This window comes from Equus caballus, chromosome 10, assembly GCF_041296265.1.
Source record: "Equus caballus isolate H_3958 breed thoroughbred chromosome 10, TB-T2T, whole genome shotgun sequence".
In the NCBI taxonomy this organism is placed as follows: domain Eukaryota; kingdom Metazoa; phylum Chordata; class Mammalia; order Perissodactyla; family Equidae; genus Equus; species Equus caballus.
Genome location: NC_091693.1, coordinates 24,225,468 through 24,244,092, shown reverse-complemented (window position 1 = coordinate 24,244,092; position 18,625 = coordinate 24,225,468). Strand labels below are relative to the sequence as shown.

At 43.3% G+C, this 18,625-nt stretch overlaps 1 protein-coding gene across 10 annotated transcripts; it reads right to left on the bottom strand.

Moving 5' to 3' along the window:
• Positions 1-1,331: 1,331 nt before the first annotated feature.
• Positions 1,332-17,896, bottom strand: LOC100054075 (leukocyte immunoglobulin-like receptor subfamily A member 6). 10 transcript variants are annotated; one of them, XR_011422002.1, is made up of 9 exons: positions 17,578-17,745; positions 17,330-17,365; positions 16,869-17,156; positions 16,414-16,713; positions 15,922-16,203; positions 15,332-15,631; positions 15,027-15,155; positions 11,952-12,084; positions 1,332-1,464 (listed from the first exon to the last, which is right to left on the bottom strand). XR_011422002.1 is itself a non-coding variant. In XM_005596521.4 (8 exons), the coding sequence occupies exons 1-8, from the start codon at positions 17,624-17,626 to the stop codon at positions 1,461-1,463; spliced, it is 1,392 nt and encodes a 463-aa protein (XP_005596578.2). In that variant the 5' UTR covers positions 17,627-17,745; the 3' UTR covers positions 1,332-1,460. The 10 variants fall into 10 exon arrangements, 6 of the variants coding, with proteins under 6 accessions (XP_005596578.2, XP_070079428.1, XP_023506185.1 ...); XR_011422003.1 differs by lacking the exon at positions 1,332-1,464 and adding an exon at positions 5,156-5,368; XM_005596521.4 differs by lacking the exon at positions 15,027-15,155.
• Positions 17,897-18,625: the final 729 nt, after the last annotated feature.

Below are 18,625 nucleotides of genomic sequence, written 5' to 3'. Positions count from 1 at the left end.
TATTTTAAATCAATAAAGAATTGTTATTATTATTGAATAAAAATAGTGGATAGCTACAAATATCCAACAAAATTGAACACAAAACAAAAAGGTTTTCATAAGGAAAAATTATTTTATCTTTAAGTAGTGTATTTACTTTGAGGATATAGCACTCGTAAAGGACATTCATCTAATCAATCTTCATGAAATACATAAAGCAGAAGTAAATATGCAATTGGTGATTCAAAAAGACTTTATGAGATAGAGTAAGGAGATGAAAAGAACTCTTTTATAAGAGTAAATTTCATACTTAAAAGCCTGACCTAGTGTGTATAAATATTACAAAGCTTTGTATTATCCATGTTATAAATATATGCATAAAATGACTTGTGATATATATGTAAAAAACAAGTAAAGAAATAAAATATGAGGCCATGTAGTTAGAAACAAGGAGAGAATGCATATATTTTAGGCCCATACTATACCTAAAATATTAAGCATTTATTAGCCAAAAAAGCAAACATCTCCATTTCTTTTCAAATTTCTAGCTTATGAATTATATTCCCTGAGTAGGCTGCAATTTAATTAGTAATCAACAAAAATAAGGTATTATAAAAACATCTAATACTTTATGAAATTAGTAAAATAGTCAAACATCAAATATTTGTTTAAATTTATGACATTAAGAAAAAGAGATGATGAAATTACAACATATCAAACCTCAGAGAATGCCAGAATAAAAAAAGCAGGCATACAGAGAGCTGTCATCAGGATGGCAGAACAAGAATTCCTACCATCATGCTCCCACAGAATGATTTTGACAGTCAAAATCAGAAAGAGGTGAACCTTATCTCTAAAGTAACCCCAAGTCCATAGTGATGACCTCCCTCTCAATACAGATGCAAGGGATGTGATAGGTTCAGAAACTCACATGAACGCATTTTTAGTTCATAATTACACATCTTGTGATATAGGGCAATATTTTCATAGATCCAGTTTCTCACCTGGGTAGGGGCTCATTGTGTGATTAGACTCATGTGAAGCTGAACAGGTAAAAGGTGATCTTGTTTTGAGGGAACCTCAATGAGAACAAGTGAGGTATTTGATATAATAGATCAAGAGCAACTTTGGTTGATATCTGTTGTCTAGTGAAGGCTATGACTTTCTCCATCCTACTTCCATCCCACCTCACTAGATTGTATGGAATGTAAGCAAAAGTTATAACTATAAATGTGTTATTTACCAACAACAACAATAGACTTGTGAGACAATAAATGAAAGTCAAGAAGAAAATTGTCAGTGTTCCAGAAGACTCTGAGGAATCCATCTTGAACAAAACGTTACAACATCTCTTTATAGTGTACCATAGTTTTTTAATAATGAATTTTTCTGAGAGCTGGTTTACCGGTACACCACTTGACTTTCACTTCAAACACCAGTGTGCTCACACTGTTAGTATTTCTGGAGAAACATACCAGGTATCATCTGTAAAGGAAAGAAGGGTTTAATAGTTCCAGAGAGGGTTTGGGGGAATTATTTTGGATTTATCTGTTCTAATTTTCACCCATTTATTCAGTTATTTAAAAAAGATTCTGTATTCTGACCTGAAGGAATACAAACTTCTGGTAATGTGGTAAGTGAAAACAGAGAAAAATATATTAAATTAAAGTGGCCCAGAGCATGAAGTTGGGTATAATGTGGACCTAAACATGCCACGTGGGGTAAAGTCAGGTCATAGGAATGAGAAAAGAACAATCAATAGGGGTAGGGAGGGAAATTACCACAGTTTCGTTACAAACAAAGCCTCTACAGAAATAACCCAGACATTTTCCTGCACCTGAACCATGTTAACATTATCAGTATTCTCAGCAGACAGTTCCCCCAAGTTATGCCCCAGATTTTCTTTCAGAACCTCTTGGTATTATCAGATTTATTTCTAAGGCTCTACCTTGCCAAATGATGGTTTTGTTCTCCTGGCTGCAACTTTAGGTGATTCTCTGACAGTACTGAGCTCAAAGCAGCAGCACCCTGAGAACCACAATGATCAAGGGAGAGATACCCATTTTGGATGATATTCTCCCCTATGCAGTCTTGGGTTTTTTACTTAGAGATTGAGGACAAAGAGATCATAGTCATCAGGGAAGACTGACATCACCCCAGGATCCCTGCATGTTCATTCTGGGCACCTGCCTTCTGTTGGCAGGATTTGAGCCTCTGTCTCCAGCCCCATGAGAGAATTTCTCATTACTCATTCCTCTTAGAGTCTGATTTGTTTTCTTATGATCTGAGGGTATCGGCTACTCCCAAAAGCCAAAAATCGAAAGTGCTGGTGAGGAAACTTAGCCATGCTTAGGTAATCTCTTCTCTGACCTCCAGTGAGTCTCTAAAACTAGCTAACGCCAATCTCAATCTCTTGAGGTGGTTATCTCCCATGTCAATTCTTCCATCTAGTTAGAAAGCAAAGATGAACATCTGGAGCTTAATTTTGCCCTGATAATCAGGAATATGAAGGAGTGAAGGTCTGTGTCTACATTTCAGTTCCTCCATTTCGGCCAGCTCTTTTTGTGTCTGGATCAGAATTATATATTTCATATAATTTTCCTTTCCTCTGTCTATCAATCTATTCCTTTAGAAAATTAACGTTGGAATATCTACAACACATCAGGCAAATTTCCTGGATGAAGGATAACCACAATTAACACAATCTCTAACTATTCTTTCAGTTTGTATAATAGGTAGGAAGACTATAAGAAATAAGCAAAAAAAGGTAAATGATGAAAGAAAATATTCAAATGGATACATATACAAAAATAGAGATACCGATAGACATAAGATAGGTTCTGATAATTTAAGAAAAGAAATGCTAGGGAATACCAGGTAACACTGAGAGGGAGGAAGGGAATACTAGACATAAGCTCTTATGGAAGATGATTCAGAGGATGATCTGATCTGACTGACAACCTGGTGCAGTTGGAAATTGGGCAAAAATATTGCCCTTCTTCTCCCCCTATCCCATAATGACAGTACTTCCTGGTGGATACAGAACATGCTCAGAGGGGATAAAAGTCCCCAGAGAAGAATTTCTAGGCATTCTTCCACAGAAATTCACTGGCCAAGAACTTCAGAACTAATTGAGCCTTTTGAAATCCAGGATAGGATTCTACTTTTGATCGATGAGAGAATAAAGTTTCAGATTTAGATGGAATTTTGTCAATGTCTCAATCAAAGGTGGCTGAGCCAACTCAACTTAAGCTTATGACTTCCAGTGAATGCCCCAACCTCCTCCTTCTGAAGAAGGAGGATATCTTTATTCTACTCTTTCAAATGTGCCATGATGACTCTTATGGACTCCCAGAAATCAGCACCACGGACAGAGATGGAGTCAGTTCTTTTCTCCTCGCTTCAGTTGAGGCTCTTCCCCTTCATATATTTCCTCTCCTACTGACCACATAGATTCCTTCCTGACCCCACCACAGCACCTGGGAGGGCTGAGAGGAAGGGTGCGCTGACACTCCTGAGGGAGAAGAAAGGAGTTGTATTAAAGGGTGGGACTGTCGGCCCACATACACCAGGTGTGGGCCATGAGGGCTGAGGTCCACTGATCCCACACTCCATTCCCCTGTGCCTGTGAGGAGGAGCCCATAGTGAGGAGGGCGCCAGACTCCTCCCTTTTACCCATCACCACCAGGGACAGAAGGTCACTGCACTCTGAACATTCCTCCTGGTGTGATCTGCACACTGATATAGCCCTGTAGTGTGTGCACTGTGGGTTCAAGGGAGGAACTGTCTCATTGCTGTAGTCTTGCAGACCACTGTATCCAAGGATTTAGAGATCCTCTCCTTAAATAGATGTTAGCCATCAGCCTCAGAGACCCCTGACACCAGATGGTCACAGGGCTTCCAGAGGTGACCACGGGGCCTGGGTCAGCCCAGATAGTGAGTTTGGGGGGGTGTCCTGGAAAGGAGACAGACCTGAGTGTCAGGGGAGCCCTCCTCCCCTCAGCTTCCCCAGCTGTCACTCAAGGCCACATTCAACTGGTCACCATCAGCACAGACCCTCTGTGTTACCCTAGCTGTCTTGGGAAGTTCATTGTTCTAAAGAAGGTGGTGTGAGGGAGGACTCACCCACTTGTACTTGGTCCCACAGGCCCTGACACTGGAAGAGAGTTCTCTGTGTGAGCATGTCCCCCCCAACTACACATAGAAGGCCCAGACCTTGCTGGGGACCCTGAGTACTGGAGCCGGTTCTAGGCACTGAGCCCACTCTCCTTCCTCAAGAAGATATACCTCCACTGAGCCTCCTGAGTCCTGGGGTCTCTCAGAGACCAAGACCTGGGAGGAGAGGGGAACCATCACTCCTATTTTCCCCCAGTTTGCTGAGCCAGAGAAAGGCTGTGAGAATAGGTGTTCTGGTGCTGCATCCCCTGGTCTACAACCATGCAGACAACTTATGAAGTCTACAGAGGCCAGCAAGATGGACAGACACATAGGATATGAAAAGGTCTGGGCTCCATGTGACATATCACGGGTTTCTCATATGTGGCCTCAGAGGAAGAAGAACAGCCCCACCCAGGACCTAGTTGTTGTCTCCCTAAAGGATGGGGCCAAAAAGACAGCATGCTTGAGAATCTGCCAGACCAGATATGAGTCTCCAGACCCCACAAATTCTGCCTCCACCGCATGCCAAACCCAAATCCAGAGAATGACACTTGTCCCAGAACATGAGGATAAAAGACGCAGGGCAAGGCCTGGGAGCCAGTGCGTTGTAGTTCCAATTCTGACTCTGCCACTTATAGAACCTGTGCAACCTTGGATAAGTTACTCCCCTTTTCTGAGACTGCTTAAATGCAAATATTATTGCTTCCTTCTACCCTCCAGGCATCAACCAGTGTCTATTGAGCAGTCACCAAGTCCAGGCATGAGATTCAGTAGTGAAGCTGACCAATTTATTCTGTGGACTCATTGAGGTCTCATTAGTGACAACAAACAATACAGATATTTAGACAATGGGTTATTTGGCTATGGTTTTGATCAGTTGTACAGAAGGAGAAAAACAGAAAACAGAGAGACTCAATAACAGGTGGACATCTAGCAACTTTAGTGATGCAAGTTTGGGGACATTCTGGAGAAGGAGAGACCAAGACAAGGTAGGGTTAGCACAATTATGGTGAGTCACCTGCATCCTCGACCAGGAAGTGAGTGAACTAGTCTAAGAACTGTGAGTAATCAGGTAACACTGGTCCTTGGTCACACAAGGTCTTGTGCACCCCTGGAGATATTTCTGGAATTTGTCTTTCCGACAGCAGGAACATCTTCAGTAAAGGAATGCATGAAGAGACTTCTATTTTGAGAAGAGCACCACTCTGTAGGGACTGCTCTGTAGGAGGACCTTATTGATATAAACAGTAATGAAACTCCATCATTAATCTGATGATGAGTCAATCGGTAATCTAAGTGGCTTATGAGGATTTCTCATGTAACTCTCTTACACAAACCCTCAAACAAAAATACATTCACAGTTGAGTGGGATGAGGCAGGAAGAGTTCTTTGTCATTATCACTGTCTAGGAAGTTTGGAAAGGAGTCAGCTACGTTCTAATTGCCTCAGGGAGCCACCACGAGAAGGCGCAAATGTGCTAATTACTCAGGTTGCACGTGTGTTTGGATAGGGGAAGTGCACAACTGGATTGACTTTGGTTTGTAGGGAGGATCCACCTTGCTAAGACTGGAGACTTTAGCTCAGCCTGATTACCAACAACACGGAATGTCAAGTGGAGAAAGTGGGAATTTACTTGAAGGAGGGAAGAGATGTCTGGAAGGGTTTTGTGCAGGAGAGGGTCAGTGACACATAGGTTTGAGGCCATGAAAATAAAACTCTTCTTCAGAGAGTAGGGGCCTGGGAATTGGTGTAGGAAGAAGGCTTATAAGATGGCACCAACAAGACATCTTGAGTCTTCAACTGAACTTGAGTGTGGTGATGGAACAGGGTCATGGAAAGAAGGGCTCAATGGCAGGACTGTTGAATTTGTTGATTGCATGTAAGGTAGAAGAGAGTGGAGAATTGAAGTCTCTTCCACTCTCTACTTTCCTTGCCTAGAGGATCCAATGGGGCTATCACAAGAGGGATGACCCCAAGAGGAGGCTTGGGGAGATGTTTATAATACTGTCAACTGCCTCACAGAGGGAGCCACCACCTCCCTCCTGGCCTGGGTCTGTGGTTTCCTTTCTCCTGAGTTCTTCCTCTCTCTGACTTTCTTGTTCCTATAAGGAGCAGCACCTTCTCTTCATCTCTCTCCATCAAAACCTCAGAGTCATTTCTGCCTCCTCACCAGCTATTGTACCCCAGACAAACTCTTCACCTGATATTGTGGTTTCTGTCTCCACGCTCTGGGAAAATGCACTAGTTGAAGACATTTCTCAGCTAATTGTTGTTGTTGTTTTTCCATTCACCAAATTGTTGGGCATTTGGGCTATTGTTCACTTTTTTCTATTGTGAATAGTTCTTCTATGAACACATTTGCATAAGTGTTTGTTCAAATATTTGTTTACAATTCTTTTTCTTTTCTTTTTTGTGATAAGATCACTTAACACAAGATCTACCCTCTTTACAAATGTTCATGCACAGTACGGTATTGTTAACTATAGGCACATAGTTGTATGGCAGATCTCTAGAACTTATTAATCTTACATAACTGATACTTCTATCTAGAAGGGAAAATTCTAGTACATGTGGCAATTTCAGGCTTAACTTTTTAAGGAACTGCCAAACTGCTTTCCACAATGGCTGAATCATTTCACATTACCACCAACTATGTATGTGGGTCCAAATTTCTCATTCTTATCAACATTTGTGGGGGTTTTTTTTCATATCATGGTCAATCTAGTGAGTGTGAAGTGGCAGCTCATTGTGGTTTCATTTGCATTTCCCTAATGTCTGATGAGCTGACCTTCTTTCATTGACTTGCTGTGCGTTTGTATATCTTTGTAGAAATGTCCATTGAAGCTATTGGGTTATCTTTTAAATTGGGTCTTTTTGTGGTTGTTGAGTTAAACGTATGCTTTATATTTTGTGAATAATAGACCTTTATTAGATGCATGATTTGAAATATATTTTCCAATTTTAGACTGTCTTTTACACTCTGGTTAGTATTTTTTGGTGCATATATATTTTAAAATTTGAAGATGTTCGATTAATCTATTTATTCTTTGCTGTTTGTCCTTTCAGTGTCACATCTAAGAAACAATCGTCAAGTCCAAGGTTATGAATATTGATTCTGTTTTTATATAAATGTTTTATAAGTTTAGCTTTTATACTAATTCATCCTGAGGTAATTTTTGCATATGGTGTGTGTAAGGGTCCAGCTTCCTTCTTCTGCATGTGGAGATCACGTTTTCCCAACACGATTTGTGGAAGAGACCATTTTTCCCCATTGTGTGGTCTTGACATCTTCATTTAAAGTCAACTGCTTATCTGTATAAGTTTATATCTTGTCTTCCAATTTTTCCCCATGCATCTATAAGTTTGTTCTCATGCTAAACCACACCGTTTTGACTGCTGAGGCTTTGTAGTAAAAGTTGGAAATCAGAAAGTTTGCATTCTCCAACTTTGTTCTTCTTTTTCAAGATTTTTTAACTACTGTAGGTTTTTTGCAATTACCTTGAACTAGAGAAATGGCTTTTTCATTTCTGCAGAAAAAGACTTTCAGATTTTTGTCATGTCATTTTCTACATGTCTTGTCATGTAAATGAGATTTGTAATTTCCTCATGAGGTTTATATGAGTACCAAATTATTTATTACATTGAAAATTCACAAAGTTGCATGCCATCTTGTTATCCAAAGGATGTTGAAAATCATTATGAGATATTTCTATGGTGTTACTCTGAGATTCAGCAACACCATGATCCATTTCTGGCCCCCACAGTATGGTGAGGGGGCAGGGTACAAATGGGCTCCAGGTGGTGACACAGGCCTGCCTCCAGTATGAAGACAGAAGCAGATGGTGGGGGATGGGCTATGGAGGACTCTGACCTGTCACCGTCACCTCCAGGGGCACTTTCTGTTGGCAGAATTTGCAATGCCTGCAGTCATGCACATGCAGTGATTGGGGACTTATGTCTTATTCTGGTATCTCATGGTGCCTGGTTATCCGGGAGCTCAGAGTGTCCATCTTCCTCAGGCATGGATGGTCATGTGCTCATTGCTCTGGAAACAAGGATGGGAAATTTTGGATCTTTGTGCATGGAGAGCCCTGGAGTAAATGGAAGCCTTTCCTCAAAGGATCTAAGTTTTTTCTCTTCTTCAAAAGGAAGTTCTATAAGGGAAGGAACTACTATTTGTGGGGTATCAATTATTTCAGGGCCTACCAATGGGTTTTTTCTTCTGTTGGAATCTCTCTGCCACTCAAACATCATCTCCAGTTTTGATGACAACACCAAGATGTATGGATGCTCCGTCTGTTCTTCCAGATCAAGGTTCCAGCAAGTTTCCATGCAGGAATGGAATTAAGATCACCCTGCCTCCAGAGACCAGCAATCCCTACACATGGTTGCCTTCCTTGAAATTACAGAGACTGAGGATAATCCAGGGACAAGGACCATGGAGCTGAGAGTGAGGCTCTGCCAACTACTCAGAACAATGCTTGGGTAGGACTGAGTTGAGAGGCAGTGAGCCAGAATGGAGCCAGACCTATTTGTAAATAGATGGTTTGCCCAAATCCACTGTGTTGTAGGCAAATTACTACATTAGGCTGAGATTATCTTTACAAAGGAGGAGATGACCCTCACCTAATAGTTGTGTGGTGAAGACTCACTGATTGGGTGCATGCAGTGCCCAGCCCAGGTCTTGGCTCCCAGGAGGCACTCAGAAAAAGCTGGTCTGTACCACAATAACTGGATTGCCCATTGCTCTATGCAGGGCCAGGTTCATGGGTTGTGAGTGCAAGCAGACAGTGTTCCAAGCTGGGTTAATGTTCTACTGTCACCATCTTGACATTTGAACTTGGGGTCCTGCATTTTCATTTTGCACTGTATTCTAAAAATTACATACCTAATCTTGGCTCCAAGATTCTGTTTTGTGTTGAATTGGCTCATTTTAGTAGTTACCTGATTGTTATGTCTCAGCTGAGTAGAGTGGAAAATAGAGAATCCTTGGACCAGGGACCTGAGAGTCCAAATTTACAGAAATCAAAGGAGATGGGACCTGAGGCAGATTACTGAAGATTTGTGTGTGTCTGTGTGTGAAATAAGCTCTTTTCTCCCTGTGTTTCCATTTAGTCAATCCATTCACCCACTTATTTTGTCAAAATATATCTACAAATATCAACTATATTTCACACAATGTACTAAGCATGAAAACTAAAATTTGTGCATAACTCATGTGAATCCTGTTCTCTGATCCCCACTAGTCTTGGGGTGTGAAAGATGCCACATAATTCATCACAAACTGTGTATAATTATGCACTATGACATGTGTTATGTATAATAAACCCTTGGAGGTGGAGATAAGACAATAAACAATCATAACTAGTCTTGGAATCATGGAAAGTCAACTTTGAAGAGGTAAAGTGAGAGGATAGAGCTGAAAGATGTGGAGAAGACTTAGCTGATGTGGATGGAAATGTTGAGAATTCCAGGAAAAATAAAGTGCGTAGATAAAGATCCCCATTTCAGAGGGATCATGGCTGCTGATCACCATGGGGACATTTTTGTCCTGGAATCAGGTCTGGATTGACTTCCCTGCAGTCCACAATACTTATGCTCCAGGAAATACAGGGTGGGCATGTGAGCACCCAGGCACTGGCCCAGCCCTGCTTGTCTGCTTCAGTGTAGACGAGGGGATAAGATGGAACAGATTCACAGAAGACAGCCCATGAGAACCTCTGACATAAGTTTTCTGTAGAGAAGGAGTGCTGCTTCTGCCCATGACCTTTATCTGATTCCCCCTCTGTGAGGTCAAAGAAAATACCAGACATCCTGAGAGTGGTGCATTCTGGAACTAACTCCAGTATGTGACCATAAAACACTACATGATGGGGTTAAACCCCTCTCTGAAATCCCCTCCTGGTCCACATTCACCTGCTTTATCCTAATTCATATTCTTGGGCCATCATGAGTTCAGGAACTCACATGAACCCACTTTAAATTCTTAACTGCCTATAGTCTGGTATTGGCAAAAGTGTTTGTTCAGAGACTCAGTTTCTCACCTGGAAAGTGGCTCACTGTCTGATTGGACTTTCAGTTGAGGCTGATCAGGCAAGAAAGATCATGTTTTGAGGAAAACACCATGCCAACATGTGAAATAATTTTTATAACTTATCAGCCACCATTTAGGAATTAGTCACCTGTGTAAGATGTGGCTCTCACCACCCTACTTCAACCCCACCTCACTGAATTGCGTGGAAAACAGACAGTTTATAGAATAGATGGCAATATCGAAGGCAGTAATAAGTAGACTTATGAGTCATCGAATGAAAGTCAAGAATACTATTGCCTGTATTCCAGAAGATTCTGCTGTTTCCACCTTGAGCAAAACTATCCAACATCAACTTATTTGTAACCATCATTATAGATTTCATGGAATATTTTTCATTCCTTTATTTGTAGAGTTTATCTTAGGTATACATTTGTAAATAATACATGATGTCTCCTTTTTAATTTTATGTAAATGGGATAATTCGAAACACATGGCTTTCTACCTCTTATATTTATTCACCGTCATGTTTGAAGATGGATACACATGCACATTGGAATTTTAGTTTGTGCATTTTCTCTGACATATAATATTTGATTTTCTACATAGAACACTAAATTCTCTCTTTTTTGGTACGTGTAGTCTTAAAATGATTTTGGCTAATATGAATAACCCATTTGTCAATGTCCTTGTGAATTAATCATTTTGCATATGTACACATTTTTTCAGAGGTATATACTTAAAGACCATAGATGTGTGTCTCTTACTTTAACTAAATCAGTGTGATCTACTCTCTAAATCCATGCATGTACTCTGCACTCCTACAAGCAGTGAATCAAAATTCTATGTGTTCACTATTCCCTCCCACAACTGATATTATCACTTTTCTCTTTGCATCTCATCTGGACGTACTGGAATTTTGGTCTTGTGATTTCACTGAAACTGTGTCACAACATTGAAATAAGAATGATGATTATTCATAAAATACAAGGAAACTCAGCTATAATTCGAGGTGTCCTATTGGCTTGGACTGTTTTTTGAAAGTCACTTCCGTGCATCACTTCCCAACTCTGCTTAAGGGAACTCACACTGGCACTTTGAAGTTGGCTGTGAAGGGAGTAGATGCACAAGAGAAATTGGAAAATACCTTAAATCGGTGTTTTTAACAATGATTTTTTCAGGGGGAGTAAAAACCGTGCTATGACTTCAAACAGCAATGTTTTTATCCCACATGATGATATTTCTGAAGAAACTACACAGATAGCATCTGATGAAAAGTGAAGGGCTTGTGGAGTCCAAAGAGAGTGGTAGGGCATCATTTTTTCATTTATCTTTCAGGATGCACCTTTATTATGCCAATTTGTTGATTTATTAAAATAGCTGCATGATATGAATGAAGAGACTCCTTCAAACACATCACTTATGTGGTAATTAAAAATAGAGGGAAATATATTACATGAAGTTGTACCAGAGCAAGAAAGTGTGAGGAGGTGTGAACCCAAATCTGCCATGTGGGATACATGCTGATTTCACAGAAAGGGGGAAAGATAGGAGCCAGTCAAGATGTCATGAAGTGGTCATGAAGGAAAGTTCCACAGTTTAATGGCAGAAGAGTCCAGACATTGTCCCTGCACATGAAAAATTATTCCTCCACCGCACAATGAGCTGCAGAGAGTTCACATAGCATATGCAGCAGATTCTCATCCCAAACTTCCTGGGAACAGAAGATTTATTCCCAAGATTCTATCACTATGAGTGATGCATCATCGTCTCTTGTATTTACCTCCTGGCTGCATCTTCTAATCTTCCTGGGCTGTCACGAGCCTGAAATAGCAGTATCCCAAGGACCACCAGGATCAAGGCAGCTCCACCCATCCGGATGAGATTCTCCACTGTGTAGTCTTGTGGACTTGGGGCTAGGAATTGTGGATAAAGAAGCCACAGAGGTAAGGGCAGGCTAAACTGACTCCAGGATCCCTGGATGTCTACCTAGGACACCTGCCATCCCTTGATAGGACATTACCCTCTGTGCCAACACTATAACTGAGAATTTCTCCTGCTCTATTCTATTCTTGGGCATCTGACTTGTTTTGTGATGGGCTGATGGCTTCAGCTGCTTCTGAGAACCAAAAAAAAAGTGAGGATAGAAGAGGACTTGATGCAATTCAAGCCTTTGCCCTGTGTTCTTATAACTCCCTCTCTTTCTTATGACACAACTGTTATGCAATCTCTTCATGAACGCTTTATCTGCTGTAGAAGGATTCTTTCTTTTCGCATTGCATTCTTCCCATCTTTCTCTGTTTTTTGAATTTATACTTTACTTCTGAGTCACTTTGAAACAGAGTTTGGATGTTCTCCAAGAGCTCAGGGTTGATGAGAAAAATGGTCTCCCCATACAGAAATAATTGACTTCTTGTATAGCATCTTTTCATTCTGGGATACAGACCATGTAAGCTAACTCTTCTGGGTATGAAAGCTTCTGTTTATTCAAAAGCTGAGGACCCAGGATTCATTGATGAGAGGTTGGTCATATATATATATATATATACACATATATATGTATATATATACGTACGTCATATGTTGTGTTAATTACATGGAATAAATTAGGTAAGAAAGAGGTAGGACAGTTCTGAACAGTGTCACAGTGAAGGTCACACTTGGAGATGACATCTAAGTTGAATCCTAAATAGGATAAGGAGCCTGAGAAAAGCCACATGAAGACCCAGACAGGATGTGTCACAGGCTACAGGAACGCAGATCCCCAGAAAGACCTCACTCTGTTCTTCAATGAGGATTAAGGTCATCTCTGCGGGATGTAGGAAGGGTCCAGAGGAGAATAAGCTGAGAATTGGGGGTGGAGTTTGTGCATTTGAGACAGACCAGAAAGAACAAGACAATTGAGGGAAGCTCCGTCACTGTCATCATCATCATCACTGTAATCATCATCATCATCATCATTCTCTCTGTGTGTGTCTTTGGAAGAACTCTGGAAATGTCTATAAGATTTCAAGGAGAGGAGACTTGTCATTTGATTTTTTATTTGAACTTTTTCACACTAAAATCCTGGGTATGAATGTGGGTTACAAGATTGTCTGAATTTCCCGGATTCTTTGAAATTGAATTCACATAATGGTTAATGGCACTCAATAAACACTAAATGGATGAATGAATAAAAAGATAACCTCTACCCTCTCCATATCCTATAGCAAGAACCAAGTAAGTCTATAGTTCTGATCTTCAAAGCCTTAAGGAACAGAGAAAATCAGTGGTATTATAAAATTGTGTGAGCACAAAAAAATAGATAATCCTGCAAATCTATTTTAACCAGTTTTAACATTAAAAAGATTTTTAAAAATTACAGGTCAATTCTAACTATACATCTTCATGTAAAAATTCTAGATAAGCTTATACAAATCAGAAAGGGTGAGTTAACAATAAATGTCACTCAGTGTAATTAAGATCTAAATGGTTGATACTAAGACGTCTTTTAAGTGTATTCCACCGTGGTAAAAATTAAAGACAAAAAATTCAGGAGATGTACAAACGTACAGAAAAAATGTCTAATTTATATTAAGAAAAGAACATTTTTTCCTAATAAAACCTCAGTGTAACAGAAAAATGAACTGACATGGATTGGACAATAGAATTATATATACAAAAAATATAGATTTTTGATGTGTCTGTTTTAAAATAATTCAAGCTAAAAATTCAGTTCTTAAAGTGACACTCAGGTTATCTTAAAATTTTACTTTTTAATCATTGTCATATTATATTTTATGAAAATAAAATGGGTACACAATCTGGAAATAAAGAAGTGAAATTTCAATTGTATTGAGGCTGATATAGGTATTATCAGTAAATGAGAGGAGATCAATTGGAAAACAATTGAGAGGAGGAGAATCTATAGTAATTTGTTAGCATATAAAGTTAATATCACTAAACCAATATCATTGTTAACTACACTATAAGCTCCCCCTTAGAAAGATGGAAAAAGGCTTTCTCATAAGTTCAACCTCACAGGAGAGCTGAGCCCATGCAGATTCAACCTCACCTCCCAGGGGTCCTTCTCACCCCACCTCCTAGACTGAACACCTCTGTAGGATCTGCCCCTGCTCCTGCCTCCTGGTGAGTAGCAATCCTGTGGTTCTGAGATGGAGACACCAGGAAGTCAGTGGGTGGGGGCCTCTGCCTTGTAACTTTAGTGTAATCTCATTTCCTCTTAGGTTCACCAAGTGTCATCCCATCCCTCTCCCTTCCTCAGCCCTGTCCGCAACTACAGGGATAGGGTGTCTCAAGTGTTAGAGGTTCCCATCTATTTCTATGCTTTCATGGGCTGGACCTGTCTGTGGAACATGCCCTGTGCTCTAATTATTCCCTCATGTCTCAGACTTTCCTGTGGATGGGACCCAGAGAAGACCTTCTGAGCTCAGAAAGGACAAGGACAGGGGTTCCTCAGCTGAGACCAGGAGTTCTGGGACCAGGGACCTTTCCAAAGTCACTATCTCAGAGAGCACTGAGACAGTCCCCCCAGTGGATCCTACTCACATATCATAAAGAAAGGATGGGAGAGGTGAGGGGGTGGGGCCGTCTTCCTCCTCTCTTCATCCCAGCTACCGCTCCCCCAGACTTGGTCCCCAAGGTCTCCCTCTGGATGATCTCCCCAACAGTTGTCCACTCAGCATCAGAACACATGGAGTGCTGTGCACCCTCCCTGCATTTATGTCCAACTCCCTGCTTCCCTTGGAGACAAGCCTGTCCTTGAGCATCTGAGGGGGCATCACATCCTCTCAAAGACTCTCAGAACTGCCCTGGGTGGTTTGTGCTCCCTTAGAGCAAAGGGGCTTCGGTGACTCACCAATTGTCGAGATGGACCCTGTAGGTGGGAGGCTGGCACTGACTCTGGAGTCCCCACCTCACTCAAACTCTTCTCCAGCATCTGTCCTGTGGCCACCACAAGACCTTCCTTCTGCCCACTTGGCACCTTCTAGACCCAGGAGAGGGTGAAGGGGGTGTGAGGGGTCTTAGCACCTCTGAGGGGCAGGTCCTTCTCTGGGTGACACTCCATCAGAGCCTCCTCTCTCCCAGGCCAGCTCAGACACCTCTTAAGAACAGGGTCCCAAATAGATCATGGGGACAGGGGACAGGGCTGAAGCTCCTCACCTGAGACTAGGAGCTCCAGAGTGTCACTGGGGAGTGACAACAGATAGGGGAAGGTGCTGTCTGAACTGTAGCATGTGTAGTTTCCCTCGTGGTTTGAGGTCACAGGACCAATGGTGAAGCTGGCCTGAAAGGGAGCAGCTGCGTCCTGCAGACGAAGGAGCTGGGGAGCAGCAGGTGACCCCTCCTTGGACAGATGGAATCTATCCAACGAGATCTCAGAGCGACACTGCAGGATCACCTTCTCTCCCCAGGACACTGAGGGCCCTGGCTGGGCTGAGATGGAGGGTTTCTCATACATCCCTGAGGAGAGGAAAGCTATGATGTGTAGACAGCTGACTCCTCCTCACATGCCTTTGACCACTGACTTCTCTCCAGGGACTCTGTGAGCCACCTCTCAGCTCCTCTCAGTCCCTCTGGGTGGATGTCTTTTATCTCCTTGTCCCTCACTCCCCCTTTCTCACTCCCTTTCCCTAGACCATGGCCCCATCCCAGCCTCTGCTCCAGGACTCTCTCCCTGGACCCCATCACCACACAGGAGTGACACTGGGCCCAGGGCCCTGGGCTGACAATCAGGACATGGGGCTCCTCACCCACAATCAAGATGTCCAGGGGGTCACTGGGAGCCGACCATGCATGGGAGAGGTTGTGTCCACTGTAGCATCTGTACTGGCCCCCATGGGTGTGGCTCACATGGCCGAGGGGGAAGTAGGGGCTGTGCTGCCCATGAAGATGCTGGGGGGATGTGAGCCCCTCATCCTTGGTCAGAGCAAATCTGTCAAAGCCGGCTCCTGAGCGACACTGGAGGGTCAGGTTGTCTCCTGAGAACACCAGCGAGCCAGGCTGGGCTGAGAGGGAGGGCTCCCTATACACGCCTGGAGAGAAGGGACAGTCGCATGAAAGGAGACGCACACCCCACATTGCCCCCTGGGGCTACAGTGAGAGTTCTCACTGATCCTTCCCCAAGCCTCCTGCTTTGTAGTTCAGATCCCAGGAGGCCATATCACCATCCCCAAATCACCCCCAGGGCTCCACTGAGCACAAGGCTTAAATCAGTAATTTTGGAGTCTCAGGGGCACCCTCACCTGTGACCTCAAGATGTAGAGGGTTGCTGGGGTATGACCATGTATGGGGGTAGGAGCTGGAATTATAATAGCATCTATAGGTCCCTCCATGGGAGGCGTTCATGGGACCCACAGAGAAGACAGCCTGCCACCTCCCACGAAAGGTCCTCGATTGCATCTGTCTGGGTGGGCCAGCTCCTCCTTCCTTCAGCAGATAGAAAGTGTCCCCTGTGACCTCTGAGCTACATGAGAGGGACACATTCCCTCCTGAAGTCACCACATGGCTTGGGTGGGCTGAGAGGGAAGGTGCAGGGTATACTCCTGAGAGAGAAGGAAAGAGCAATGTTAAAGGGGGAACCGTCAGTCCACATACCCCAGGTGTGGACTGTGAGAGCTGAGGTCTCCTGAGCCCACACTCTGTTACCTTTCATGAGGAGGAGCCCACAATGGGAAGGTACCCAGCTTCTCCCCCTTACCTGTCACCACCAGAAGCAGGGGGTCACTGCGCTCCGACCAGCCCTTCCTCCTGCTGTGATATGCACACTGATACACCCCTGCAGTATGTGTGCTCATAGATTCAATGGAGAAACCAGCCTTTTTGCTGGAGTTCTGTGGGGCCTCTGTATCCAAGGGTTTAGAGACCCTGTCTTTATAGAGATGGTAGACATCAGCCTGCAGAGATCCCTGACACCAGATGGTCATAGGGCTCCCCCTGCTTACCATGGGACCTGGGTCAGCCCAGATGGAGGGTTTGGGGGCAGCTCCTGGAAAATAATCAGACCTGAGTGTCAGGGAGGTCCATCTCCTCTCATCTTCCTGAGCTGTCACTCAAGGCCTCCTCCCAGACTGATCACCATCAGTTCAGACCCTTCATGCTCCTTCCAGATGCCCAGGGGAGTCCATTGGGCTGAAGCAGGAGGTCTGGAGGGGAACTCACCTGCCTGTACCTGGTCACATGGGCCCCGACACAGCCCTGGAAGAGAGTTCTCTGTGACAGCATGTCCCCCACCCGCACAGAGAAGCTCCAGGCCTGGTCTGGGCCCCTGAGCACTGGGGTCAGATCTAGGCTGAGCACCTTCTCCTCCTCCCACAAGTTCTGCCCTAAGTTCCTGAGTCCTGGAGATCTCAGGGACTAGACCTGGCAGAGGAGGGGGCACTATTCTTCTTTGTTTCCCCAAAACTCACCAAGGCAGAGAAGGGCAGTGAGGGTAGGTGTCCTGGCTCTGTCTCCCATGATCCCAGCTGTATAGGTGACTTATAAAGTCCACAGAGCTCTACAGGAGAGACAGACTCAGGGCATGTGACAGAGTCCCTGTGACGCTTCATGGGTTCCTCATCAGAGGCCTCACAGGAAGGGGAACAGCCCCTCCCAGGGCCTCAGTATGATCTCCGTGAAGGATGGGGTTGAGGAGCCACAGGCTTCAGGGATCATCCAGACCAGATCTGAGTCTCACCAGATCCTCTATGCTCTGTCTCCATGGCTCATGCCAAACTCAGATAGAGTGAGTGACACTTGTCCCAGAACCCGAGGGTAGAGGATGCAAGGTAGGGCCTAGAAGCCAGCATATTTCAGTACCAATTCTGTCTCCGCCTTTTGTAGAAACTCTATGATCTGAGGTAAACCACTTCCCTTTACTGAGACTCCATAAATGCAATTTTTCTTCCTTCTTTCCACCATCCAGTCAATCAACCAATGTTTAATGAGCAGTTACCATGTCCAGGCATGAGATTCAGTGGTGAAGCTGACCAATTCCTCCCCTGGACTCACAGAGCTCTGATTAGTGACAACAGATAATGCAGACATTTAGACAATGGATCATTTGGCTATAGTTTTGGTAAGTTGTAGAGAAAAAGAAAAACTGAAAACAGAGACTCAATAACAGGTGGACGTCAAGCAACCTTGGTGATGGGAGTGTGGGGACCTCCTGGAGAAGGAGAGACCAAGACAAGGTATGGCTAGCACAAGTGTGGTGAGGGGCCAGCATCCTCAACCTGGAAGAGGATGAACTAGTCTAAGAACTGTGTGTGATCAGGTAACATTGCACCCTGATCACACAGGGTCTTGTGCACCCTGAAGTATTTCTGGATTTTATCTTCCAGGAAACAGGAAAACTTTCAGTAAAGGAAGATATGAACAGATTGATGTTTTGAGAAGAGCACCATTCTGTAGGGACTGCTCTTCAGGAGGACTGTTCTGATATAAACAGTCACAAAACTCATCATTAACCCAACG